Source organism: Numenius arquata, chromosome 22, assembly GCF_964106895.1.
Source record: "Numenius arquata chromosome 22, bNumArq3.hap1.1, whole genome shotgun sequence".
NCBI classification, from domain to species: Eukaryota; Metazoa; Chordata; class Aves; order Charadriiformes; family Scolopacidae; genus Numenius; species Numenius arquata.
The window spans coordinates 2411532-2433615 of NC_133597.1; the positions used below are offsets into that span (position 1 = coordinate 2411532).

The 22084-nt window shown below is 42.4% G+C and overlaps 1 protein-coding gene across 1 annotated transcript; it reads left to right on the top strand.

The window, feature by feature from the left end:
* Positions 1-9682: 9682 nt before the first annotated feature.
* POU2AF1 (POU class 2 homeobox associating factor 1) lies at positions 9683-21545 on the top strand. The gene is made up of 5 exons (XM_074162276.1): positions 9683-9731; positions 18571-18698; positions 19402-19444; positions 19534-19805; positions 21234-21545. Exons 1-5 carry the CDS (start codon positions 9683-9685, stop codon positions 21543-21545), a joined length of 804 nt encoding a protein of 267 aa, XP_074018377.1.
* Positions 21546-22084: the final 539 nt, after the last annotated feature.

Consider the following 22084-nt stretch of genomic DNA (forward strand, 5'->3'; position numbering starts at 1 on the left):
ATGTCAACAGTAACATGGATTTTTGAATGTAACCCGCTTCTACAAATGGTGAATATAGGTCGTGAGAAGTATCACTGAATTCATTCCTCGTTCTTTAGTTTTGCTTTTGTGAGGAGAGAGGATATTAAAAATGCGAGGTAAGAACTCCTTAAAGAAAGGCTTTGCTTCAGCAGATTCAACAAAGAGGGGACCGAAGGCTTTAGTGCAGCATGTTACTGGCTTCTATGCAGGACCACTACAAAAGGAAACCCATTTGAGACTCCAGGGGGAACATGGAACAAGCCTTTATGCTGCATTGCTTTCATAACTGATGAAACCCCAAGCTCTCTTGCTGCCTCACGTTGCCAACTTCCAGAGCTAGTCATGAGATTTATGTGCGTAACATTCAATTATGCTCTTAATCCTGTTTTCTCTTCATGAATCGTTTGAGATCTGCCTTTGATTTCCGCCGATTTCAGGTTTATTTTGGGGGTGGTTCTGTGTGTAGTTTCTCAATGGATAGCTTGGATGGGTGGTTTTTACTGTGTTGGTGCGCACAGACTCTGGAAGCCAGCAAGTCACCAGACTGGTGTGACTGTAGGTGGGGAAGTTACAGAGATGCCCTGCTCCTTTCACCCCTTAACGCCATCTGCTTTAGCAGCCACTCTGCGACATGTGAAAGGGGAGAGGCTGTGCAACTGCTCCCAGCGCTAGCTCACCCGAGATCATCTGTCAGCACTGCAATCAGAGGCAAGCTGGCAAGAGGCACAGGCATACACAAACTAGTTTGAACACCCAACTGCTGAGAGAGGCTGCAGTGACAAGGACTTCAGTGTGCATTAGCTACATGGTAGGGTGCCTGTGGTCCCAGCCTGGCTTTGAGAGCAAGCGCAGAAGTCTAGGCTCATGGGATCATCACCGTTCTTGGTCCTCTTGCTGGCTCAGTCAAGGTTAGTTCATGTCTCGCTTCCAGCTGCAGTACGGACACAGACTGTTACGTGCTGTTGTTCCTGTTGCCTGACTCGGTACCGGAAACTTGAACCAAACGTGACTGCTATTCATTCACAGACAAATGCCTGAGTGTTTGAGGCGAATGGGTAGGCTGCAGGCATACGGTGCTGAACGTGGCATGCGTGTGAGCAGCAGGAAGGGAGAAGCAAGGACAGGGCAGATCTGAGAGTATGTGTGTGTGGCCACTACAAACAGCTTGCCCATTTAGCTTTAAGAATTGGTGGGGTCATTTGGGGGAGTTATTGGGTTTTTCTGGAGGGTGGTAAACCAGTCGCACCTTGGAGCTCAGGAACAGACCAGATGATCTCTTAAAGAGTATAAAGTACTAAGAAATCCTGGAAAGGTCTGTTCTAGAACTTAATGTGTGTTAGAAAACACAAATTCTTGTTCACGGGAAACTGTCATCTCTCTAAGTACAGACATGGTCTCAGTGTGAGAAATACGGCTGGCTTGGTTTTTTAACTTTCTTTTTACTCTACAACTCAGCGTTTTCTTGAGGACACTGAGAAGTAGCTTCACTTAGGCATTTGTGTGCATAAGTTCTGAAGGATTTCATGCTCTCCTTTGTGCCCGATGTTAGGCTTGATCAGTATGGGACATTTCTTTGTGTGAAAAAATGTGCAGTAACCCTGGAATGGATATGGAATGTCCCAGGTTCAGATCTTCACCCTCTGAGAGGTCATGAGGGCTATGGTGATTTACACTGCCCAAGGATTTAATCTCTAGTGCTGAGCATAGGTGAAGGCTGCATCATTTGTTCCTCATCAAAGCTGAGGTATGAATCAGAACTTGTTTCAGAGGGCGAAGTGGGACATGTGAGGCTCACATAAAAATTAAAAAAAAAAAGGAAAGAAGAAAAAAAAATCACTGAGTTTATTGTACCATGCTTGCTTCAGTGTTACTTACAGTATTAAAAAAAAAAGGTGGTACACTTCTCAGGAAGCACATGGTTAGTGAGCAGTCTTGTACACAAGGCTATTCCTAAAAGTTTAGCCTCTGTTCCCAGCCTTACTACAGATTTCTCGCATGACCTTGAGCAAAGCACTTAATGTCCTATCAGCTGCCTCAGTCTGTGTTGCGTGATGAGATGTGTATACCCCTTCGCCCCACGACCACCTTGTTGACTGAAGTAACACTTTTTCTTCAAACACACTTTAGACATGTTTGATCTGGTAAATGCTCTGTAGATGGAGTATGAAAATTCACTCCACATTGTGACACGCTATGCAGCTCACTGCCATTGTCCTCTGCCCTTGTTCGTAGTACTTATGTCCCTCATGCTTCTCAAGGAAGTCAGCTATGTGCTCACTGTTTGTGACAAGCAGTGGCACATCTCTGCATCCAGGAGAGACTTTGGGGAAGGGCTTTGGCTTTGAGGTTTTTTAGGCCTTCATTCATCCCACTCTTTTGATGCCTAATCAAGCTAGTAGAATTAGGAGACTCATTGTACTACTGGTCTGTGGTCTACTAAAAGAAATAAGCACCTCCAGAAGGTGATTTGGACTTGGGTGGCTCATACCTCTGGAGATGCCTGTTGTTCTTTTGTTTCTGCCAAGGGAGTTCGACAAGGTGTAGTGTGACAGTCCTAAGTTAGGTGATGTGATTTCCATAAGCTTGCTGGAATAAATCCTGGCCTCGTACTCTGTGGGCTTTGGTTCTGGGTTGTTTCTTGCTATGTTTTCACATATAATGTCATGCTACAGAATAAAGATGTGGGTTATAGAATTTGTAATCTGAAATAGCAAATCTTTTTCAGTCAGATGTCAGATCTTGTTGCCTCAAATGAGGCTCAAGTTTTCATTTCCTTTATTCTCTCTTTTGATTGATCAGGAAAGAAGTATGAGAACCTTTTCCAAGCACTGTTGTCTTTTAAACACTCATTCTAACCTGTGAGGTAGAGATCCATTTACTAATTTAGTTATTGTATTCTCAAAGGTAAATGTTTGTGTTTGCAGACCACAAAACTTTCTGAAATATCAGACTACTGCTTATATATTCATACTTCTTATGTTGTATGTCAGGATTAAAGTGCTAATATTGACATGTTTAAAAAAAAACAAACCCAAAACAAACAAAAAACCCAAAACAAAAAAAAACCCACAACAACAACAAGCAGCAACAGCCAGGACATCTGTCAACAGCATTAATCTGCTTTTGGAAGAAAATTACTTACGAGCTCAACTCCTGTCCCAGGAATAAGACAACATCAAAGAGATGAGGAAGTGAGATAAAGCTAAGGTTCAGATTATCAAACATAATATATCCCTGTGATTTTTATATCATTTGTATACTCAAAATTCTTGCAAGGCCATGTTCCTACCAGCACTGAGTAGGCACAGTTCTTAGTTTTAGCTCCCCCTTACCAGGAGCATCAGGTTTATAGTAGATATCAAATGGTGTTTGCAGCGAGCTTAACTGTAAGATTACCAAACAACTGCCTTCTCTCAATAACTTTATCCTGCTCATCTGCATTTTCTGTAGTGATGGGAACCAGTGGCGAGAGGCTTCTTTAGAGGCTGTATGGCGCTCTGCCATTTGCAGTGGATTTTGGTGAATCCACTGCTGCCCACAGACAAGATGGGAGGCAGAGCAGTCTTCATCGTGTAAAAGAGGAAAGGATGGATTTGTCTGTAACTTCTTTGACTGTTCAGATGAAAGTCTTGCCCGCTGGTTGGCGACGGGTGGTTTACTAGCAGAGGAGCTGCGGATTTCTGAACGCTGTGACTGATGTATTGATTTTCCAGCATCGCTCTCTGATGAAGTACACATTCCATAGGCCTTAATGGAAGGTTGGATGCTGGGCATCTCTCTTCCACACCTGGATTGTCTTGGCTGGAAGAGTAGATAAGGCGCATGCAGTCTGGGTCATCCTTGCACTCCGCTCTATACCATTCTTGCTGAGACCAGCTGCAGGGATCCACTGGGATCTGCTGCAACCCTTGATGGGTTCTTGTGTGTACAGAGCCACCAACCCTGTTTAGGAGAAATGCATCACTGTTGGTCTAAAGAGAAGCGTTTCTGCACTGTATACAGTGCATGGGTGCTCTCATGTGCTTTGCAGCTAATTTCAGGTTATCCTTTGAACAGCTGTGTGTGGTAGTCGAACTAAATTATAACGCTGCCTGTGAATCCTTTGGTCTCTGGACATGACTCAAAGTATAACCACCAGGAACATGAGAAATTGTACCGTGACTCAGGGCAGAGATGTTCCTTGCCAAACCAAGGTTTGACTTACTCTAACATGTAGCCTGATATAGAACTTGTTGCTTTGGTCTTACGGTGAACAGGTCAAGGCATGACCGGAGGCAGCCAGATTTGCATCTAGTTATCTAGTGGCAAAGGCTGCAGTTAATTTTCTGAGTGTCTTTTAAAGGTACAGCTATCCACAAGCAGCCTTCCTGCTCTTGGTGCTGTTTGATCATCTGACAATAGCCTAAGCTCTAGCCATATTTATAGACTGTAAACCTGGATCATGATTTGCAAACAGTTGTCAGAGGAAGAGGCAAATAATGATACTTGCTAAGTGATGTTTTTCATCTTTCTCTCTGCTTTTGTCTCTTCCTTCGGACCTCATTAGTAAAATAGTCCTTAACCAAATTGCGTTTTTCCATAAAATGCATGAAATAAGAACATGCTTGTATTTGACAGAGCTTTCATTTGTTTGGAATGGTGTGGGGTCACCAAGCTACACACGCGTTCTCCTTTATATCTCAATGTGTAACTCCGAAGTTACTTTTTGGAGAGTGATTCTTTGTTAATACATCAAAAGGTTATCTGGTAACTCTGAGTAAAATATGGAAATGGATGATTATCAGCCACCAAAATAGTGCTAGCTGTTTTATCTGTGGAAAACATGCCCTTTTTTGCAACTTCCTCATTTTAGATGTTTATTACATCAAGACTTTATCTGCCTGGTTTCGTATTTTTAAAGTACTGATATAAAGACCTTAAAAACAGTTTAATCCTGAGTGATTTAATGTTATCCACAGCTTTTCTAAGCACAATTGAAGTATAGTTAGAGGTAAGATGATAAACCTATATAGATTCTTTTAATATGAGTCTGTATATTTACTTTTGTGAATGCAGTCTGCCTTCACGTATGCACATATTCACATGTAAGACCTGGTGTGTACAAATCTCACACTATGCTTCTGCTGCTCTGCAGAGCACAAATGGACACAGACTGTGTTCTCAACCTTAAAAATAAGGTCTTATTCCTGGCAGAAACCTGCCTAAAAACTTGATTTACCATGCTGTTTTCCAGTAGCCCTGTGATGTCAGAATTCAGGTATTTCCAGAAGAAAACAGCAACAAACTAGAGTTCTAAACACTCCCTGACATTTTCTCGTGTACTGACTGAAGCAAAACTCTAGGAACTTCTCCTGGCATTTCCCGAGATTGCTTTGTGCTGTAAACTGTAAGAAAATTTAAATATATGATCGGGCCCTGGCTTTCAAAGGACATAATTTGTCAGGAAGAGGCTTCCTGTTGCATTACAAGCTTAATAAATAAATTCTACAAATTTAAGAGGTTTCTAAAATGAAGTTCAATTAGTTAGGGAGAAATATGATAATGCTTTCACATTGGAGATATGAGAGTTCACAAATTCTTGCTGCTTCGGTGTAATTGAAATGCCACTGAAGCCAGTTTCAATATTCTTCCTCACTTCATCTGGCTATGTTGGGCTGTGAGTTTGACTTTAGTTTACCTGTCCATCTATGAAGTATTAGCTGACAGATTGCCTGCTATTACTAAGCACTTCAACAGTGGAGAGGATATTATACTGTGTGGCTGGTAGTAAGCATTAATGCACATATGCAAAATGTGGCCAAACAATGCCCTCGTGCCTGAGAACTGAGGAGGTGGGTGCTATTTTGGAGGGCAGCACTCTATTTGCTTTGGGATTTGCTTCTTTGTGGGTTTTTTTTGGACAACTGTTTGAACTAGAGGGAATACAATTAAGTATTCAACTTCATGTGATTGATCTGGGTTCTTTCCATTAAATGCAACACTAATGGTATGTTGCAAATGGTTGACAAAATGGACCTGCTCCTGAGAGATGTTTGGCATCCCTTAAGGGAGGAAATTCTTTTAATAGACTCCTGGCTAAAGAACTTGCCACATCCTGCCTTGTTCTTATGGGAAGAGAAATTTGTGCCACGGCAATTCAGTGATTAAAAACTGAACAGGAAGATAGGAATGGCAGAATCCTAAACTCACTGTGCAGCCTCCGCCAAATACTTCTCTGCGAGTGAAGCTCCTAAGTCAGCGTTACTTGTGAAAATTCATCACGATGGTCTGATTTTTAGATGAAAAAATGTTAAGGGGTTTAAGAGGTTATGTTCTTGCAATGGTGTGCATAGGTAAGATATAATGGTGCTGTTATTAATGCTAAGAACTTATATGAACACCTATGGCAAGTATCTCTCAGCCTTCCTTTGGCTTTGCAAGCTATTTTTGAAGGGCTATCTCTTCTTTAGTAGGAAGTGTTGTATTTTGATAAAAACAAAACAGAAAAAGGGTTTCTTCTTTAAATGAAGGACGTCCTCGTTTAATGAGGCTTGAAGTGTTTACAGGTGTTTCCTCATAAGTTCAAATTTAGTGGCCCCAGGGAGTTGAGATTCTCATAAGGCAGGAGCAAACACTCAAGTTTTGTATTTTAAAAGTGTTGCGCATTTAAAGGGCCAGGCAGACATGGCGTGTGGACTCTGAAGTGTTCAGAGCCAATAGTTATGCCATCTGAAGCAGCAGAATGCTGTCTTATGTGGAACAAGACCATCATTAGTGCCACAGAAGGTAAAAATCTTACTAAAAGACCCTGTGTTTTTTTCTGCCGTACGGCTTTTCAACCTAATTTTGTAAATCTATGGTAAAAGCCCCTGAATGGCAGGTTCCAGGTTTGATTGTTCAAATATGTTTTGGTGATTATGAGTGCCTTTCTGTGCATAATACCTTCCAGAGTTCACTGCTCTTGGAGGAACTGTTTAGCATCATGAAGAACAACATAGAGCAAGGGAAAATATAGAAGTGGTTGTGGTTGGAGGATGTGATGACATCACAGAGTTCAGCGGGAACATGGGGCTTTTAAAAAGCTGAAAGAAACATCCTGACAGTCAGTTATCACATCCCCGTAAAGGAGTCAAACACACGTTAGCTATTAAAAAGCCAAGCAATCTTCAAGAGAAAAAAGACTCCGTCCTGACACAGAATATGCACTGGCAAAAATGTAAGTGAGCTCTGATTTGTTTTTCGTAACTGTGATAAAAGCTGAAGGTTGTAATGAATAAGTGAGCATTAGCATAGCACGGGAGACAATACTCATGAAGAGATGCATGGCTCGAGAGGCAAGTGATAAGGCATGATGCTAATTTTCCAACAGGGATATTAACACAGGGCGGCATTGCTGCTTTGTTGGCATTCATCACTATGAATCAAGTGGAAGACTATGATTCATAAAAACAATAACAGGATGCAGGTATTATATCAAAGGTTACAGTGGTTACATACCAGAAAATTTTCCTTTTTAAAAGTGAAACCTGTGAGAAATCTTATTTCTGTGCCTTTTTTGATATGTACTTTCTTCAACTAATAGAAAAGATAAGGAACAAAGCAGTTGAGGGCATTACAGTTATGACTTTACAGGAAATCAGTTTTCTTGTTTTCAAGGTAATTTCATTCCTTTTGGCCCACCTTTGCTCAAATAGTTTACTGATCATAATACAGGTAGGTGTTTGCTTCTTGAAAGTTTTTCATTCACACTCTATGGATCTGTAGACGATGCTCATTTTTGCAACTGTGCTGCCATCCTTCACATTTCACCATGATGTTCCGTTAACCTGGAATAATACAATATACCTGAATGAAAGAAGCTAATTTCTTAAATGTTTGCCAGTGACTTATCTCATATGGAATTAACGTTAATCTTTCTTATATAATAGCTTGTAGGTTTCTCAGAGGCTAGTTTACTATGCATATGCCTTTCTGAGCTTATTAGCAGTTGAGTCTGTTTTCTCTGTGATTCATTTCTCCGGCTTTTTTTCAGCTGAACGCTTTGGAAGCTCAAGTGCATATTTGTGAAATTATGCTGTAGACTGTAACGTGCTGTAGCAAGAAGTTCTGACTGCTTATTCAATCGTGTTTCAATTTTTCTGACAAGTATTAAGCAGCAAGCGGGAGCACTATGGCAACACACCTTCTTTCTCTCTTTATCTTGTGCTGTTCTCAGAATCAGTTAGGTATATGATGTGGAGCATACTGCAAGATGATTAGATTCAAATCTTGAATCTAATCTTCCATCTCAGAAGTCCATTAATGGTTTGCTTGTTGGTTTTGGTTTTTTCCCTGCAATGACAAAGCAATACTAACAACCTTATGTTTTAAGTGGAACAAAATTTGTAACTGAACTGCTATTTTTCCTTTGCTTTCTTCTTTTGACACGTGCAGTGCTTTCAAAGGCAAGCAGGAATTACAAGCTTGTGTGAGAAGAGATCAAAACCTGTATCTTGATGTCAGCCGTTCCCTGTTGATAGTTTCTAGATATGACAACTTCTGGCCAATACCTGCCTGTCCCTCCATTGTCCCCGAGCTTCTCAAGACTTGAATCTCCTGTTCCAGCAATGCTTCCTGGCGGTTTTGAGACATAGTAACTGCTTTGATTTGACTTGCGTTGCCGAGGAAGTCCTTTTCACACCGGTCAGATGGAGCAGCTAGTGGAGTGCCCAGACTTCTCTCTGACTCCTGGGCTGGTTGCTAGAGCAGCCTGGCGTTATGCTTAGTAAGACACAGAAGGGGCTGAGGGGAAATTTCTGTAGGTGGCTCCTGGCTGAGTCTGTGCTCGCTGTTGGCGTTTGCTTTCTTTGTCTGCTGTGTCATTGCATGGTTAGGGTTCCTTTTTCAACCTGTAACTGTTATCTTATTAACTCTGCTTCTTTTCTACACCATTGCAGTAATGAATTATGTGCTTTGGCTTTGAAGGTAGACAGGAAGAGTATTCTGATGACTGGGATGCAGGCAGCTTGGGTGCAATTGCCTGCTCTTCTGGAGACCCCCCGTGCGACTGTAGGTAGGTTGTTCAGGTCGGTGCACGTATTCAGGTGCCAAGTCCCAAAGGCTTCAGTGGAAGTTAGACTTCTTAGTATGTTTATGAGTCTCCATTTGGTGTCTCTGGTGCACCTATATTTCGTGTTAGTGTGACCAGCTGTGGCCTCAAGTTTCCTGCACCATCTGGTTCAAACCACCTGTGACCACATGGATGTCCCAGTGCCCCCATGTAAGTCATTGGCTTGCTCCAAATTATAAATTGATGCAGGGGCAGTGTGGGTGACCAGGGAACTTTGTGTGTGCTTGCATGAGCCCTAGGCTAATGTGAGAGCATAAAGGCCCTGCTCTGGTTCCTACCTAGGAAATAGGAGGAGCTTTCCTCTGCCATGCAGAGAGTTTCAGTACAGTTAAAACCAAAATGAGCTACTCAAGTATTCTGGCAAAAGAGCATCCTGGATAGATGGGCAATAAGTCTGTGGGGAGCTTCTGAGAGGTGGGTGAAGCTTTTCACCAAGTATGGGACAAAGCATCCCATATTCAGTGTAGAAACAGATGGCTCTAAACCTGACAAGAGCAACTGTTTTGTTTTGCACACCTGTGGTGCTGTGCTGCCAGACAGCCAGGTAAATGATACCTAAGCTGACACCTAGCCATGCACTCCCAGGAACGGATGTCAGGCTTTGACATTTCTCACCCTGCAGGTAAATTACTTCCCCGTGGTCCAAGCTGCTGTATTATGGAGTAATCAGACTAGAGAGGCATATGACCAGGTACTGGGGCATGTGTAAAAGAGACCTTTATCCCGCTTGGGATCTGTCTGAGACAGCAGGGATTCTGTAATAAATGAGGCAGAAGAAAGACAAAGGGAGGCACAAACTGAAGTGTCGGTGAAAGTCACCTGGAATCCGGCATTTAATTTCCTAAGGCTTCTTTGCAAATTTCATAGTACGGACCTGGTTTCTGGAGGAGACTGGATTAAAGAATAAGACAATTATTAAGTCCAACTTTACACGCTTAAACAGCAGGATAACTTGGGAATACGGGGATACAGGTAGGTTATGTACCATTATGTTGCCAGAGGAAGCAGAGGGCATGCTGGATGCTAAAGCATTCTTACCTTACTGGTACAGAGTTGGTTCCCCAGCCAGGGCTTCATTTGCAGTTCCAGTCAAGCACAGTGCCAAATTGAAAGCAAAGGCAGAGGGAGAAATTTTTGTTCTATCTGTACATGTGTGAAAGGAGACTACATAGAAGTCCTGACAGCCTCTTCCATCAGGACGCCTTGACTTGGGTTAAGATTGTTTTTTAGCAAAATAGGAGGTTTCAGAAGGAATGGTATCATTTCCATAGGTTTTCCCCAGCTATAAAAATAAAACCCAACAACAAGAAAAAAAATAGCAAAGAACTCTCCCAAACTGAAATCCCAAGAGCAACACAAGAACTCATTTAAATAGGTGTGATCTCACCAGAGGGCATTTCTCACGGGCACCTTCTGAAGGGTATTTTCCCGCTTCTTCAGGGGACCCTTCTGTAGAAAGCCCTGCAGGAACAGAAGGAAAACTAACAGACCTTGCCCTCAGCTGCTATGGTCAGAGGCTCTTGTCCTCCAGGGAGTCTCGCATGGCTGGCCCTGCGCACTGGAAATCGTTCCCTCGGGGTCACGGCACAGTGCACTTTGCAGGAGCGGGGCCCAGCGCTTCCGCTCAGCAAAACCCCAGAGAGTGTCTCAGCCTGAAAGCATCCCCTCCCACGGCAGAAGCGAAGTGACTGGTCGGGGCTTCCCAGCTTTTGGCAGGATTCTGCTGAATGGAAGCAGGCCCGCTCTATAGCCCAGCTTCAGGGATGGGAAATTTCTAATGGGCAGCACCAGCTACTTTCCTCTTACGTGTCTTTATCCAGATAGTTACCTCATGTTGTGTTTTGAAAACAAAATGAACATACCTTTCACGCAAATGGTTTCTGTTATGAGAAGGTATGCAAGCAGGTTGAAATTCTGCAGGAGTTTCACATTTAGGTGATGCTTTTGGCTAGGTGAAAATACTTTGGACATTCTACTCCTGTTGCAGTCCAATGCGACTTCTGCATGTTCAGCAGACAATCAGCTGTTTAGCTGTTCCACTGACTGCTTGGATTCTCATGCGACTGAGGCATGTGAACTTGCACCTTTGAAAACCTCTTCCCAAATGCTTTTTAAGTGCTTAAGGCCTTTCTGCCCACAACAGATGTGGGGCTCTATACAGCCTTTCTGAAAGTATCAGCTAATGAGACTGAGAGGTGAAACTGCAATAAGCTGCACCTTGTGAGTTTTAATTTTGGTAAAACCCCACTGGGAAAGATGGATAGTATGAAAGTTGAGCCCATCCATGCTTTACAAAGCAGGTGCAAGGCTCTACAAATGACCACATAAGCAATTCAATGGAAAGCTTGCATTACTAAAATGGAAAGAGTATTATGGGTTGGGAGGAATTAAGAGGTGCGGGTGAGACTTATGGTTAAGACACTTTCTGTCTATCTCAGCTTCCCCTTTGTAATAGGGGTTCTCTTGTTCTGAAACAGATAATTTTTGGTAGCCCTCATGGCTACATGGCCAATGCTTCCAACTCTTATTTGGTACTTGGCAGCTTTGCTTTTTTTTTTTTTTTTTCTCCTTTCTTTTGCCTTTTGTTTGTTTGTTTGTTAGAATAATCAAAGCAGCAGGGATTGCTACCCAGCCTTTCATGTTGTTTCCCAAGTGTCTTCAGATCTCCCCTTGATTTTGTTTCTACCCAGCTGGAAAAATACAAAGTTAACATTTTGTTTGTCGATCTGCAACACTTTCCTAGTGCCGGAACAGAATGTAGGTTCTGCACAGTGCTCTCCTAAATTCCACTCATTTAGACCATCTGCAGCTGTGAAGAAGATCTTTTTTAAAAGGACAGTAGCCAGAAGCATACCGTGTCCCCAGGAATGGTGCAGGCAGGGTACAAAGGCACATGGATCTGCTAGAATCCAAGGCTAATTTGATTCTTGGCAATCTCCTAATGCAGATAAACAGCTGAAAATAAATATACTGGGCATAATTCTGAAATATTCTATTGCCAAACTGCTATGTTTCACTGCCTTTGGTAGTTATAATGCTATGTAAGAGAGCAGAGACATAGTCAAATGCTGCACTGAGTTGTTGGTAAGCAAGTGAAATATTTAGTCTATTGATTTAATTATGCTCAGAACCCTCCCCAGTTCATTTCCTTATGCTGAGCAATGAACCATCACTCGGCTCTTTTGCTCATGCTCTGAGTTCTTCTGTTTATTGTAGAGCAGATTCTCTGCCCAGATGTTTGCCTTGTGCTTTGCATTTAACTAAATGTTTATTGAAATACCACCCCTAGTGGGACAAACAGTGCAGAAAATAATCCACTCCAGTCCAGTTTTCCTTGTCAGTGTTGTCTACAAAAAATAACGGTAACAGTTCAAAGGAGATCTGGGATGTGTCAAATGCATAAAAAGAGCTGCACGGTCAGTCCTTCAAATGGGCCTTGATGTGTAAACCTGGGGCCTTGAGACATATAGTTTCAGATGGAAGGTAATGAAGCAAGCAATAGCCAAGTGGAATACAGATAAACATTTTCTGAGTTGTTTCATTATTTATTTGGCAATGCTGTACACATGATTTTGTGTCTGAGCACAGTATGGCAGGTTATTCTTGGCACCAGTCAGGTCTGTATTAGTCAATTTAGACCAGGTACTAGGGACCTGGTTCTTAGTAGCCACCCAACACAACTCACTAAGATGGATCTTGGTAGAAATAACTGATTTTTGTTTCCAAGGGCATGAGTTGCAGATGGGTCACTTCAGAGTGTTTCACTTTTGACTGGTTGGATCAGTTAAAAAAGGGACACGGTCTGGAGGGTGCTGAGGGCTAGGGATGAAGTTGAAATAAAGAACCTTTCTCCTGAGTGGTCCCGTCATGTTGCTATCTGTGATCCTGGACAGCTAAATGAATGTCAGTGTTTTGTTTCCCTGCCATTGACTTACCACAAAGCAAAGACAAAGAAAAATCACTCCATTTTTTCACCCTTAGAAACATATTGAGGGAAACTGTGTAATTGGTCAGCAAATAAGGACAGGGCTTATCATCTCTGGTTGTGACTGGGGAATCCTCATTCTGCAATGCACTTCAAGCCTCCCAGATGGATGGCTATGCTTGAGGGAGCACAGAGACCTGAACAAATATTACACTATTTACTGCCTTGCGCAAATGAGTGCTGATGTTGTGATTAGAGTCAAGGCATCCAAGCTCTGGCTGTTGCCATGAGAATGGCTGCAGTCGGATTACCTTTCCAGCACCACCTAAATACCTCCCTGGAGACTGGCAGGTTGTTGTCATAAAAGCAGTACAAACACAAGAAAGCTAAAAGGGACAAGGCCTGTTTTTATTCTGGTTGCACACATTTGTAAAGTTCTGAGTTTGCAAGGGGAATCCAATTGCCTAAGGAATGCAGATCTTCCTTTGCAGGGATTTCTATAACCACTGAAAAGTGTTTTTGACAGTTCTATTAAAGCAGTTACCCTTGGCAGCTGAAAAACTTCAGAGATCTACCAATTCCCTCGACTTTGTACAGGGACCCTGGCAGAGCTAAGAACTGGACTTAGATTTCCCCATCTTTCCTTGCTGATCCACTACTATGAATGGTTAGAAGTACAAGGGAGGCTGTTTAAATAATTCTCATACGAAGGATTGCCTGTCTAGCTGTTAAGAGCTACGTTTTATCGATGTGCTTTTCGGTGATCCGTGATGTACTGTGGAACATTATCAATATCACAGAAGCAGCTGGTTTAGTTCTGATGGCAGCTCTGATCACACGATTCATTTCCAAAGCAGTAGCAGACCCAAAACAATTTTACTAGCTTTAATACTTTTTAAAATATATTTTTGAAGGGTTCTGTATCTGAAGTCAATGTAAAATGCAGAAAACCATGATAAAATATTTAATCCCCTGATAAATGGGCAGTGATTGTAAAATCTTATTGTAAAAAGGTTTTGATTAGAGTCTAAACATCCAACTAATGTATACAAAGCTAAGCCACTTTTTTTCTTTTTATTAGCCAAAGTTCACTGTGTATGATAAAATTGTCAGCAGCTGCCTAAAGTAATTTGGTCTTCAATATCTAAGACAGATTAACAAATGCACTAGTTTGTTAATTGAAATCTAATTTTTTCTTGTTATTCAAGAGTTATTGTTTGCTTTTTGCTGTTACTGCAAATAAGAAAAAGTTTTCTATTGTGTTTCTTGTCAATTTTTTATTATACTGGAGGTGAAAGAGGAAAAGAGAAAAATATTTACACTGTTAATGCTGATCAATTGATAAGCTTATCACATGTCAGCCTGTGAGCAAAAAAAGCCAGTAAATCTTACGAAAAAGTGACAAGTGTGTCATTTGCTGTTGCAGGCAGGTAGTCATGCAAACTTAAAGATTAGCAGTGTATTTCAAACCGAAAATTGGCCTGATGGGAAATTATTCTTACTTGTTTGAAGGGATGAAGTTTTCAACTGATTTGCAGTTCATGTGTGTGTGAAGGCCAGTGGTGCTAATATGAAGTTTAGTGATCTGAAACTTGACACGCTTCAATACTTGCAGTCTTCCAACAGCTGTTTTACCTTTATCTTCCCTTCAATATCTGCAATGGTTATATAAAAATGTAGACAAGGTGCATTTTGAAGTTGCTTGGTTTAATTGTTTGGCAATGTCTTGGTATGCTTTCCCTGTCTGATCTTTTACTCAGACCAGCATTTCATGCTAAGTAGTCTTTAAAAAGACTATTATCTGCATATAGGTACTGTCCTGACAAATAGCTGGCGATGACAAATATCATGCAAAATGATATGAGAGATGCTGAGGACATATCTCAACTAGTTAAGTTCTCCAAAGCTGGAGGCTGGGGTTTATAGGATTACCACCCAACACATTTGTCTGCCTAGGGTTTTGCTCATCTTGGGCAAAGGGTCTTGTGAAGAATGTTCCTAAAGCTCTTGTCAGCCCATGAGCTGGGGTTGGAGCTACTCCTCAAAAGCCAACAGCAAGATCCCCATTGGCTATGCCTTCTATGTTCAGCACAACTTGGATTCATGCTCAGCAGGAAAAATTACATTTTGCAAACCAATTGGCAGAGGGATAACTAATGTAGAGAGATTGGTGTGTTGATCTTAACAACAGCACTAATGGACTTGTCAAATATTCACCCAGAGTCCACTGAAATTGGCAACCTTCAACCTTCTCTGTGCAGTTTTGACGCTTTCAGGCTGAGTTGCAGAGCAGTCTGGAATCAAACATCATTATGGACTTTCTTCTGTTGTCACTTGTTACTTAGTGAGACTGCTGCTTTTGGTACCTTTTTATTAGCTGTTGTGTTATCCAGCCATTTTGAAAGATTACTCAAAGGTCTTCAGGGTTTGTGCTAAGCTTTTGTTGACATTTAACAAATACAGTAAGTGATAACATTGCTGAAAGGAACCTGAGCGTATACACACACCATGGATTTGTAAGACTGCCTGAAAAAAAGTATTGCAATGAGCTAAAATATATTTGCACGTAAGAAATACTGTAAAGATTCCTACTCGTTGGATTAGATTCCTTCTTTTCTTTCTTGGCTTCTGATGCTCCATACTGCTCCAACATCAGATAGCAGTTGTAAATCAAGATCCAGTGCCTAAGGAACAGCATATGGCTGTTCTGTGGTCTTTGAATTGTATGAGACAAGCTAGAACACAGTGGGCACTTGAGCACTGGAACACGCACGCCACTGTACCTTTTATTTGTTTGAATGGAATTTGGGCATGCGGACCTTGGTGCATTTGCAGCAAATGACTTAAAAATACTGGTCCAAGACAGGCTTCATGGTTTAGTACGACAACCCTGGTATAACGAGTTGGAGGCTCCTATATCCAGGTACTTCCTTTAAAAGGGTATTTTCATTGTCATTATTTCTCAAAATGCTTTTATTTTTAAATGATCATATTTCTTTTACTTTATGAGGAATTGTACTCTGAAGCCAAAAGTAATTTTGCTGTGGTTTGTCTGTAATGCTCAGACCTGGTACACACTTGAACAGTGGAAAAGCAGCTGTGTTAGCATTATTTTTATTTCTGGAGGTCAGCTTGGGGGAACTGAAATATGTTCTGCAGACTTTGGGTTTTTTTTCTTCTTTTTTTTTTTTTTTTTTGGTTATTCTGCTTACACCGGAAACTCTGAATAGGTATATTTGTCAGCTTTTACAGTAAATTTCTTCTTTCCCATCCCCCAAACCTGGAGCCAGAAACTGCCATCCTTCCCCACCCTAATTCTGCAAGGAGGCCCTTTGAAATCAGTGTGATGACTCGGGGGTAAGATACTACCCAGGCGGTACAGTTCTGCCTCTCCTGCAATCTGTAGCAGAGCTCATTATTTGCTTTGGTGCTGTTGATGTTTTCATGCAGCATAAAGAACAGTGGCAATGTCTGACTGAACAGCTTTTCAGTAAAGTACAAATAAATAAGTTTCAAATGTAACTAAATATTAAGACCAAGAAAGCACCTTTGTGATGGTCTTTATTTCAGACCTCCTCTATTCAGCTCCTTTTCAGAGTTCTCAGTACAGTTCAAACCACAGTACTTTTTAGTACTACTGTCTGCACTCAGATAAATTAATACCAATTACATTTAAACAGCAAAATGTGAATTATATTAAAAGTACTTGTGGATGCTTGTATGCTGAATTAAAACAACCTTAATTCTCTTCGTTAACTTCATTTCCGAAGCCACAGGATTCACAAGAATGCAAGTAACCCAATTTAAAGTCCCACAAAGAATGTCCACAATGGAAACTTATCAATTAGCATATTTACAAATCAAAGTGCAGTAAAAAGGGGCAGGCAGCCACTATTGCAATCAGTGGCTTTACAAATATCAGGCCTCCCCAAGCCTTGATATCCTACGTTTTTTTTCTGCTATCAATTGCCTCCAAATACTTCATGTAAAATATGGGTGGATAATACCAGCTTCTGAAAAACTGTGCTTCCTCTACTTTCACTTGTCACTAGGCTTAGTGATAGGCCTTTTTAGCTGGCTGTAAGCTGTACTTTTCAAAACAGAGCAGAGTTTATGGGTATAAGCTCTGAGCTGTGTTGTCAATAAAACTGTCTGCAAAACTGTGTTGTGTCCCAGCTCACCAAGTTCTAAATGTCCTGGCCAGGCTACGAGCAAAACTCTGTTTGGAACAGAACTGTGCCTGTGGTCCTGCTCTCAAAAGCTATGAGGTATACATGTCGAAACTAGGGATAAGTTAAATGGCTTTCCAAATGAGGATGCTTTTCTAATCTGGGTTGCATTTATAGTTTGTGTCTAAGTACAGAATATAATCTATTTCTCTGGAATATCTAATCTCTACTTTTTTATGTATCTACCTGGCCAGCAATTATGTTATGTCATAGGCTAGATACCTACTAAGCAATCTGTACTGTTCGCCTCTTGGGTATACTCAGTCTGATTTGTCCTTCAGGTGGGTGTAAATTGCTGCACTGCAGATCAGTGGCATTGAAGGAACGTAAAGCAGATACACACAAATGGAGTTAGGAGGAATAAAATAAACATGCTATTTTAGTGAGAAGCCTAAAGAAAACAGAATGTTAGGCTTGGGGATTAAGGAGAAAAAAAAAAAGTAGAACATCGCAATTATTGCACTGAAACTTCACTGAAGGCAGCAGAATGAAAGGTTTAATCTAGAGACAGTTTGAGGAAAATCAGCGTATTTGTTGCCTCTCTATTTTTGTTGACCTGGCTGGTAAGTTTTGAAGAGGGATGCCCTTTTTCACCCTGCTTTGTAGTATGTGGCTCACTACTGCTTTCATGCATGTATAAAATACATCCCCACAAGGAGGTGGAGGTCTGTAGGTCTGTTGATAGGTGTTGCTTTTAGGAATGGAGTATTATCCTCTGCGTAACAGCAGAAACCCCTTTTCCTTCTACTACATCCTCCCTGGCTTTCATAAATGTCTAGAGCAATATGCCTATTTGTCCAGCAGAACATGTTCATTCCACCCTGTGCCTGATAGGACACGGCTTCTGATGTTTACATCTCCCAGCACAGCAGGGAAACTGCCAGCTCTGGCTTCCAGATTGTCCCGAGTGTGAGGCCTGTGCAAGCTCTTTTACTGTGAATTATCTGTGAATCCTGTTTTGCAAAAAATAGAGAAAAAAAAAAAAAAATGGGGGCTGAGTTTCATGGTATTGCTGCAGCTATTTAGATCTGGAGGGAAGTGCAAGCATATTTGTTTCAGGTTACGTTGTCCTCATGATCAATCTGTGTGATTGCAAAGCAGCAAAGGTAGAGAGAAAGCCTGTGCCTTCTGACGTCATGTATGGGGCAAAAGACATCATTAGTTTAGGAACAAAATGTGTATGAGTCCAGGCTCCAGCCACATTGGCTAGTAGAGCCTGCAGACAAGCAGGCTGCCTTGGGGATTTTGGCTCAGGGCAAATGGCAGGAAAGGAAAATAAATGTTACCTGCATTTTCTTTGTTCTCAGCTTCTGCTCCAGAACAGCCGCCACAGCCTCGCCCCTATCAAGGTGTTCGTGTGAAAGAGCCAGTGAAGGAGCTATTGAAAAGGAAACGGGGAAATGTTCATAATGCTGGTGCAACGGCAGCTACAACGGTAGGAGAAAAAACAAACACAGGCAGAAAATTCTTCCTTGGTAGCTAAATGATTGACCAGCCCTGGCACCAGCTGGCGATGCTTTGGCAATAAAAGAAATCTTTGCATCTCTAAAGCATTTTGAAGGCAACGCAGCCTCATGTTGGTTGGAGATACCATTAAATGTATCTTTACTTTAGGTGGAGTGCCTTTTGGGTGCTGAGCGCCTTCAGTCACCACTGATTTAATGGAAGGGTGAAAGTGCTTGGCACTTGGCAGGATCTAACTCCTAGGAACAGAAAGTGGCTTGGAAGTTAAGCAGCTTGCTCAAGAGCACAAAAAAAGATCAGAGGCATCCTTGGCTATCTGCTTGTTGGTTTCAGCCTACCTCTATCTGTCCCCCCAAGAGGAGGCAGATTGACAGTCTCCTCTCTGAAGAGGCTGAATTCCCTCTGCAACACAAGGTTTAAATACTGTTTTAAGGCCCCCTTGAGCTGAAGGGACATGTGGACTGTGTCTAGGCCTCTGAACAGGGCTGGGGTTATGTGTAGTGGCTGCCAGGCTCAGTTCTTCTGGCCCCTCTGTAGAGGCAAGTGGGAATGTTCAGGCACCCAAATTGATGTAGTATCTGATAATAGCTAATATGTTCTGCCCCCCACTGCTTCTCAGATTGAATTTAATACTTACGGTCTTCATCCCTGGATATTTTTCTTCTCTCTTCTAGGTGGTTTTGCCCCATCAACCGCTTCCTTCCTATTCACAAATGGGTAATGTTTTCCTGACTTTCTAAGTGTTTGTCAGCCCTGCTGCAGAGAAGGCTATGCTAAACTGATTTTAATCCTCTCCTGTTTTTTAGGCCAGCCTTGCATTGATATGGATGTTCCTGCCTCTGCCTTGCCTGTCACAGATGAAGGAGCACTCTGTTCTGGCTGGATCTCCCAGCCCTCTCCCACATCCTTACAGCCTTTAACTCAGTGGACCACTTACCCTGATTATGTGTCCCATGAAGCAGTCAGCTGTCCATACACAGCAGATATGTATGTTCAGCCCATGTGTCCCAGTTACACACTGGTTGGACCTTCATCTGTTCTGACTTACACTTCTCAACCGCTGATCACCAATTTTGCAGTAAGTCAAAAATACCTAGGTATAAACGACAGCAAATTCCCCACTTTCTAGCAAGAGCCATGGGAAGTGCTAGATGTAATTAGCATAATTTAATGACTATAACCTTGTGTGTCTTTGTATCCATGCCAGGTTCTAGCATTGAACCTGTCTGCACTGTGCTTGACATTAGCATTCTTTGAGCAGGACAAAAAGTTGTGATTACACTGCAGTCGGGCATACTTCACTGCCATTTCCCCAGCTCTCTGCACTCCTCCAGACTTTCCATGTTATTAACTCATACACTGTTATTTGCTTTTGTCCTGGGAAATGAGTCATCTCTCATCAAGTCAGCAGCAGGGCTGCCACTGCCCTGAGTTTGTTCAAGTCTATGAACAGTTATTTATTGTAGGAGAATACTGTTTGCAGCTCAGGGATAATGGAGAATATTATATTTACTGTTGTCATCGCTTCCAACTTGAGGAGCTGTTCCTCGGCTTGGATTTGGAATACCTGAGGAAGCAGAATTAAAGTAGTTCACTGAGTGGATGCACATTATGGTCAATGAATGCTGTTATCTGGACAAATAGTTAGGGAACAGTCCCACCGGAGATCTGAGCAGTACCCAGGGGTTTCTTCACTTTTTAATTCCAAACTTAAAAGAGAAAAAAAAAAGTAAATGGGATTCCAGGAAACATACCCATCATGTGGAGCAGGAAGAATGACTTGGCAATAAATTTCTCAAAAATTGCAATTTAAAGATGGAAGAGCAAGGAGAAAATCGCTTGTAAACATAGCAGAACATTTGGTTTCAGGCTGGACAAAATCTGTTTGTCTGATCCAAGATGATTTGCTCTTCCTTAGAGGAGAAGGGCAGAGAATTCTGTTTCAATTGAAGTCAAGCTGCTTATTTTCCTTTTGGTGTTTCAGTTCAGCTGCTGAAACTGACACACCAGATCAGCAAAGGTCCGTGCCTGTGGCCTGTGGCCCCACTGCTGAGGAAGGGCTAGCGTTTCAAATGTGGCTCTGCCTTGGCTGACAGGGGCTGGTCAGTCGCAGAGGCCACGATAAGCTGCCGTCAGCCTTGCGGCAGCAAAGTTGTCCCCACGCATTCAACTTTTGCAAGACAGACTGTCAAAGAAGACAGTTTTCAGCACAGGGTGTAACTGTCTCATGGGCTTACAGCGAGGGTGGGAGTGGGAACAGAAATTCAGAGGGAACTTGACATGACTGTGAGCTACTGGTAGCAAGCACCTGGGACAGCCACAGCCACCACTCTCATGGGAGCCAGCGTGGGAAAACTGTCACACTAGTATAACGCTTTACCCAGCGAGACAGGAAAAGGGATGTTAAAAGTGAGACTGAGCATCCTTAGTCTGCTGTTTTGTGTCCTCCCCCTGCCCCACCTGGCCAATTGTTTTATTTTGTTTTATTTCTCTTCTATTGTAACAGCCCCGAAGCACCACCCCCACTGTAGTGCCTCAGCTCGAGGTGACGGATCAGCAGCCACCTCTCACATACTTCCCATGGGCACAGCCCCTCTCTGCACTGCCAGCCTCCACTTTGCAGTACCAGCCGGCCTCTTCCACGCTTTCTGGGCCACAGTTTGTGCCCTTGCCGATCTCCATTCCTGAACCAGCCCCCCAGGAGCTGGAGGATGCCAGACGAGTCATTGGCACACTGCCCATTGAGAAGCTGCTTCTAGAAGATGAAGACAATGATACGTATGTTTTAAACCATGCTCTCTCTGTTGAAGGGCTTTAGGTTGCACATCTGGGGTCTGATCCTCACCTACTCAGTACTCCGCCTGGCACCACAGGGAGTTTTGAGTACAGAGGAAAAGCACGCTTGAGTGTGGAGGGGACTTTACTTGTGATTTCAGTGTCCACCTCTAGCACGCCATGACTTGTGTATTGTGTGAAACTTGCTTTGTCCTGAGGCCCAGCACAAGATTTCTCTGCTGTTACAGTTCCTGATGCCCCTCCCAGGCAGGCTTTTGATACTGCATAGTTCTTGTGCTCAGCGTCAGCACGAGGTGACTTTCACTCTCGGACACAGGGCTTGATCTCAAATGAACATACTATAGTGTAGCTGTGGCCAACTATAGCATTTGGTGAGGGTACACTTGCCTCTAAATATTAACAAGACCTAGTTCAGTAGGACTGCTTTCCAGAGCTCGGTGTAAATGCCTTGTGTGTGTCTTTGTCCTTTCTGTGAAGAAGCCTCTACCTAATCTAAGCCACTAGAAAACATTTGGGGGGCCTAAATTGACATTTTTCTTTCCTAAGTTGAATTCCTCCTTC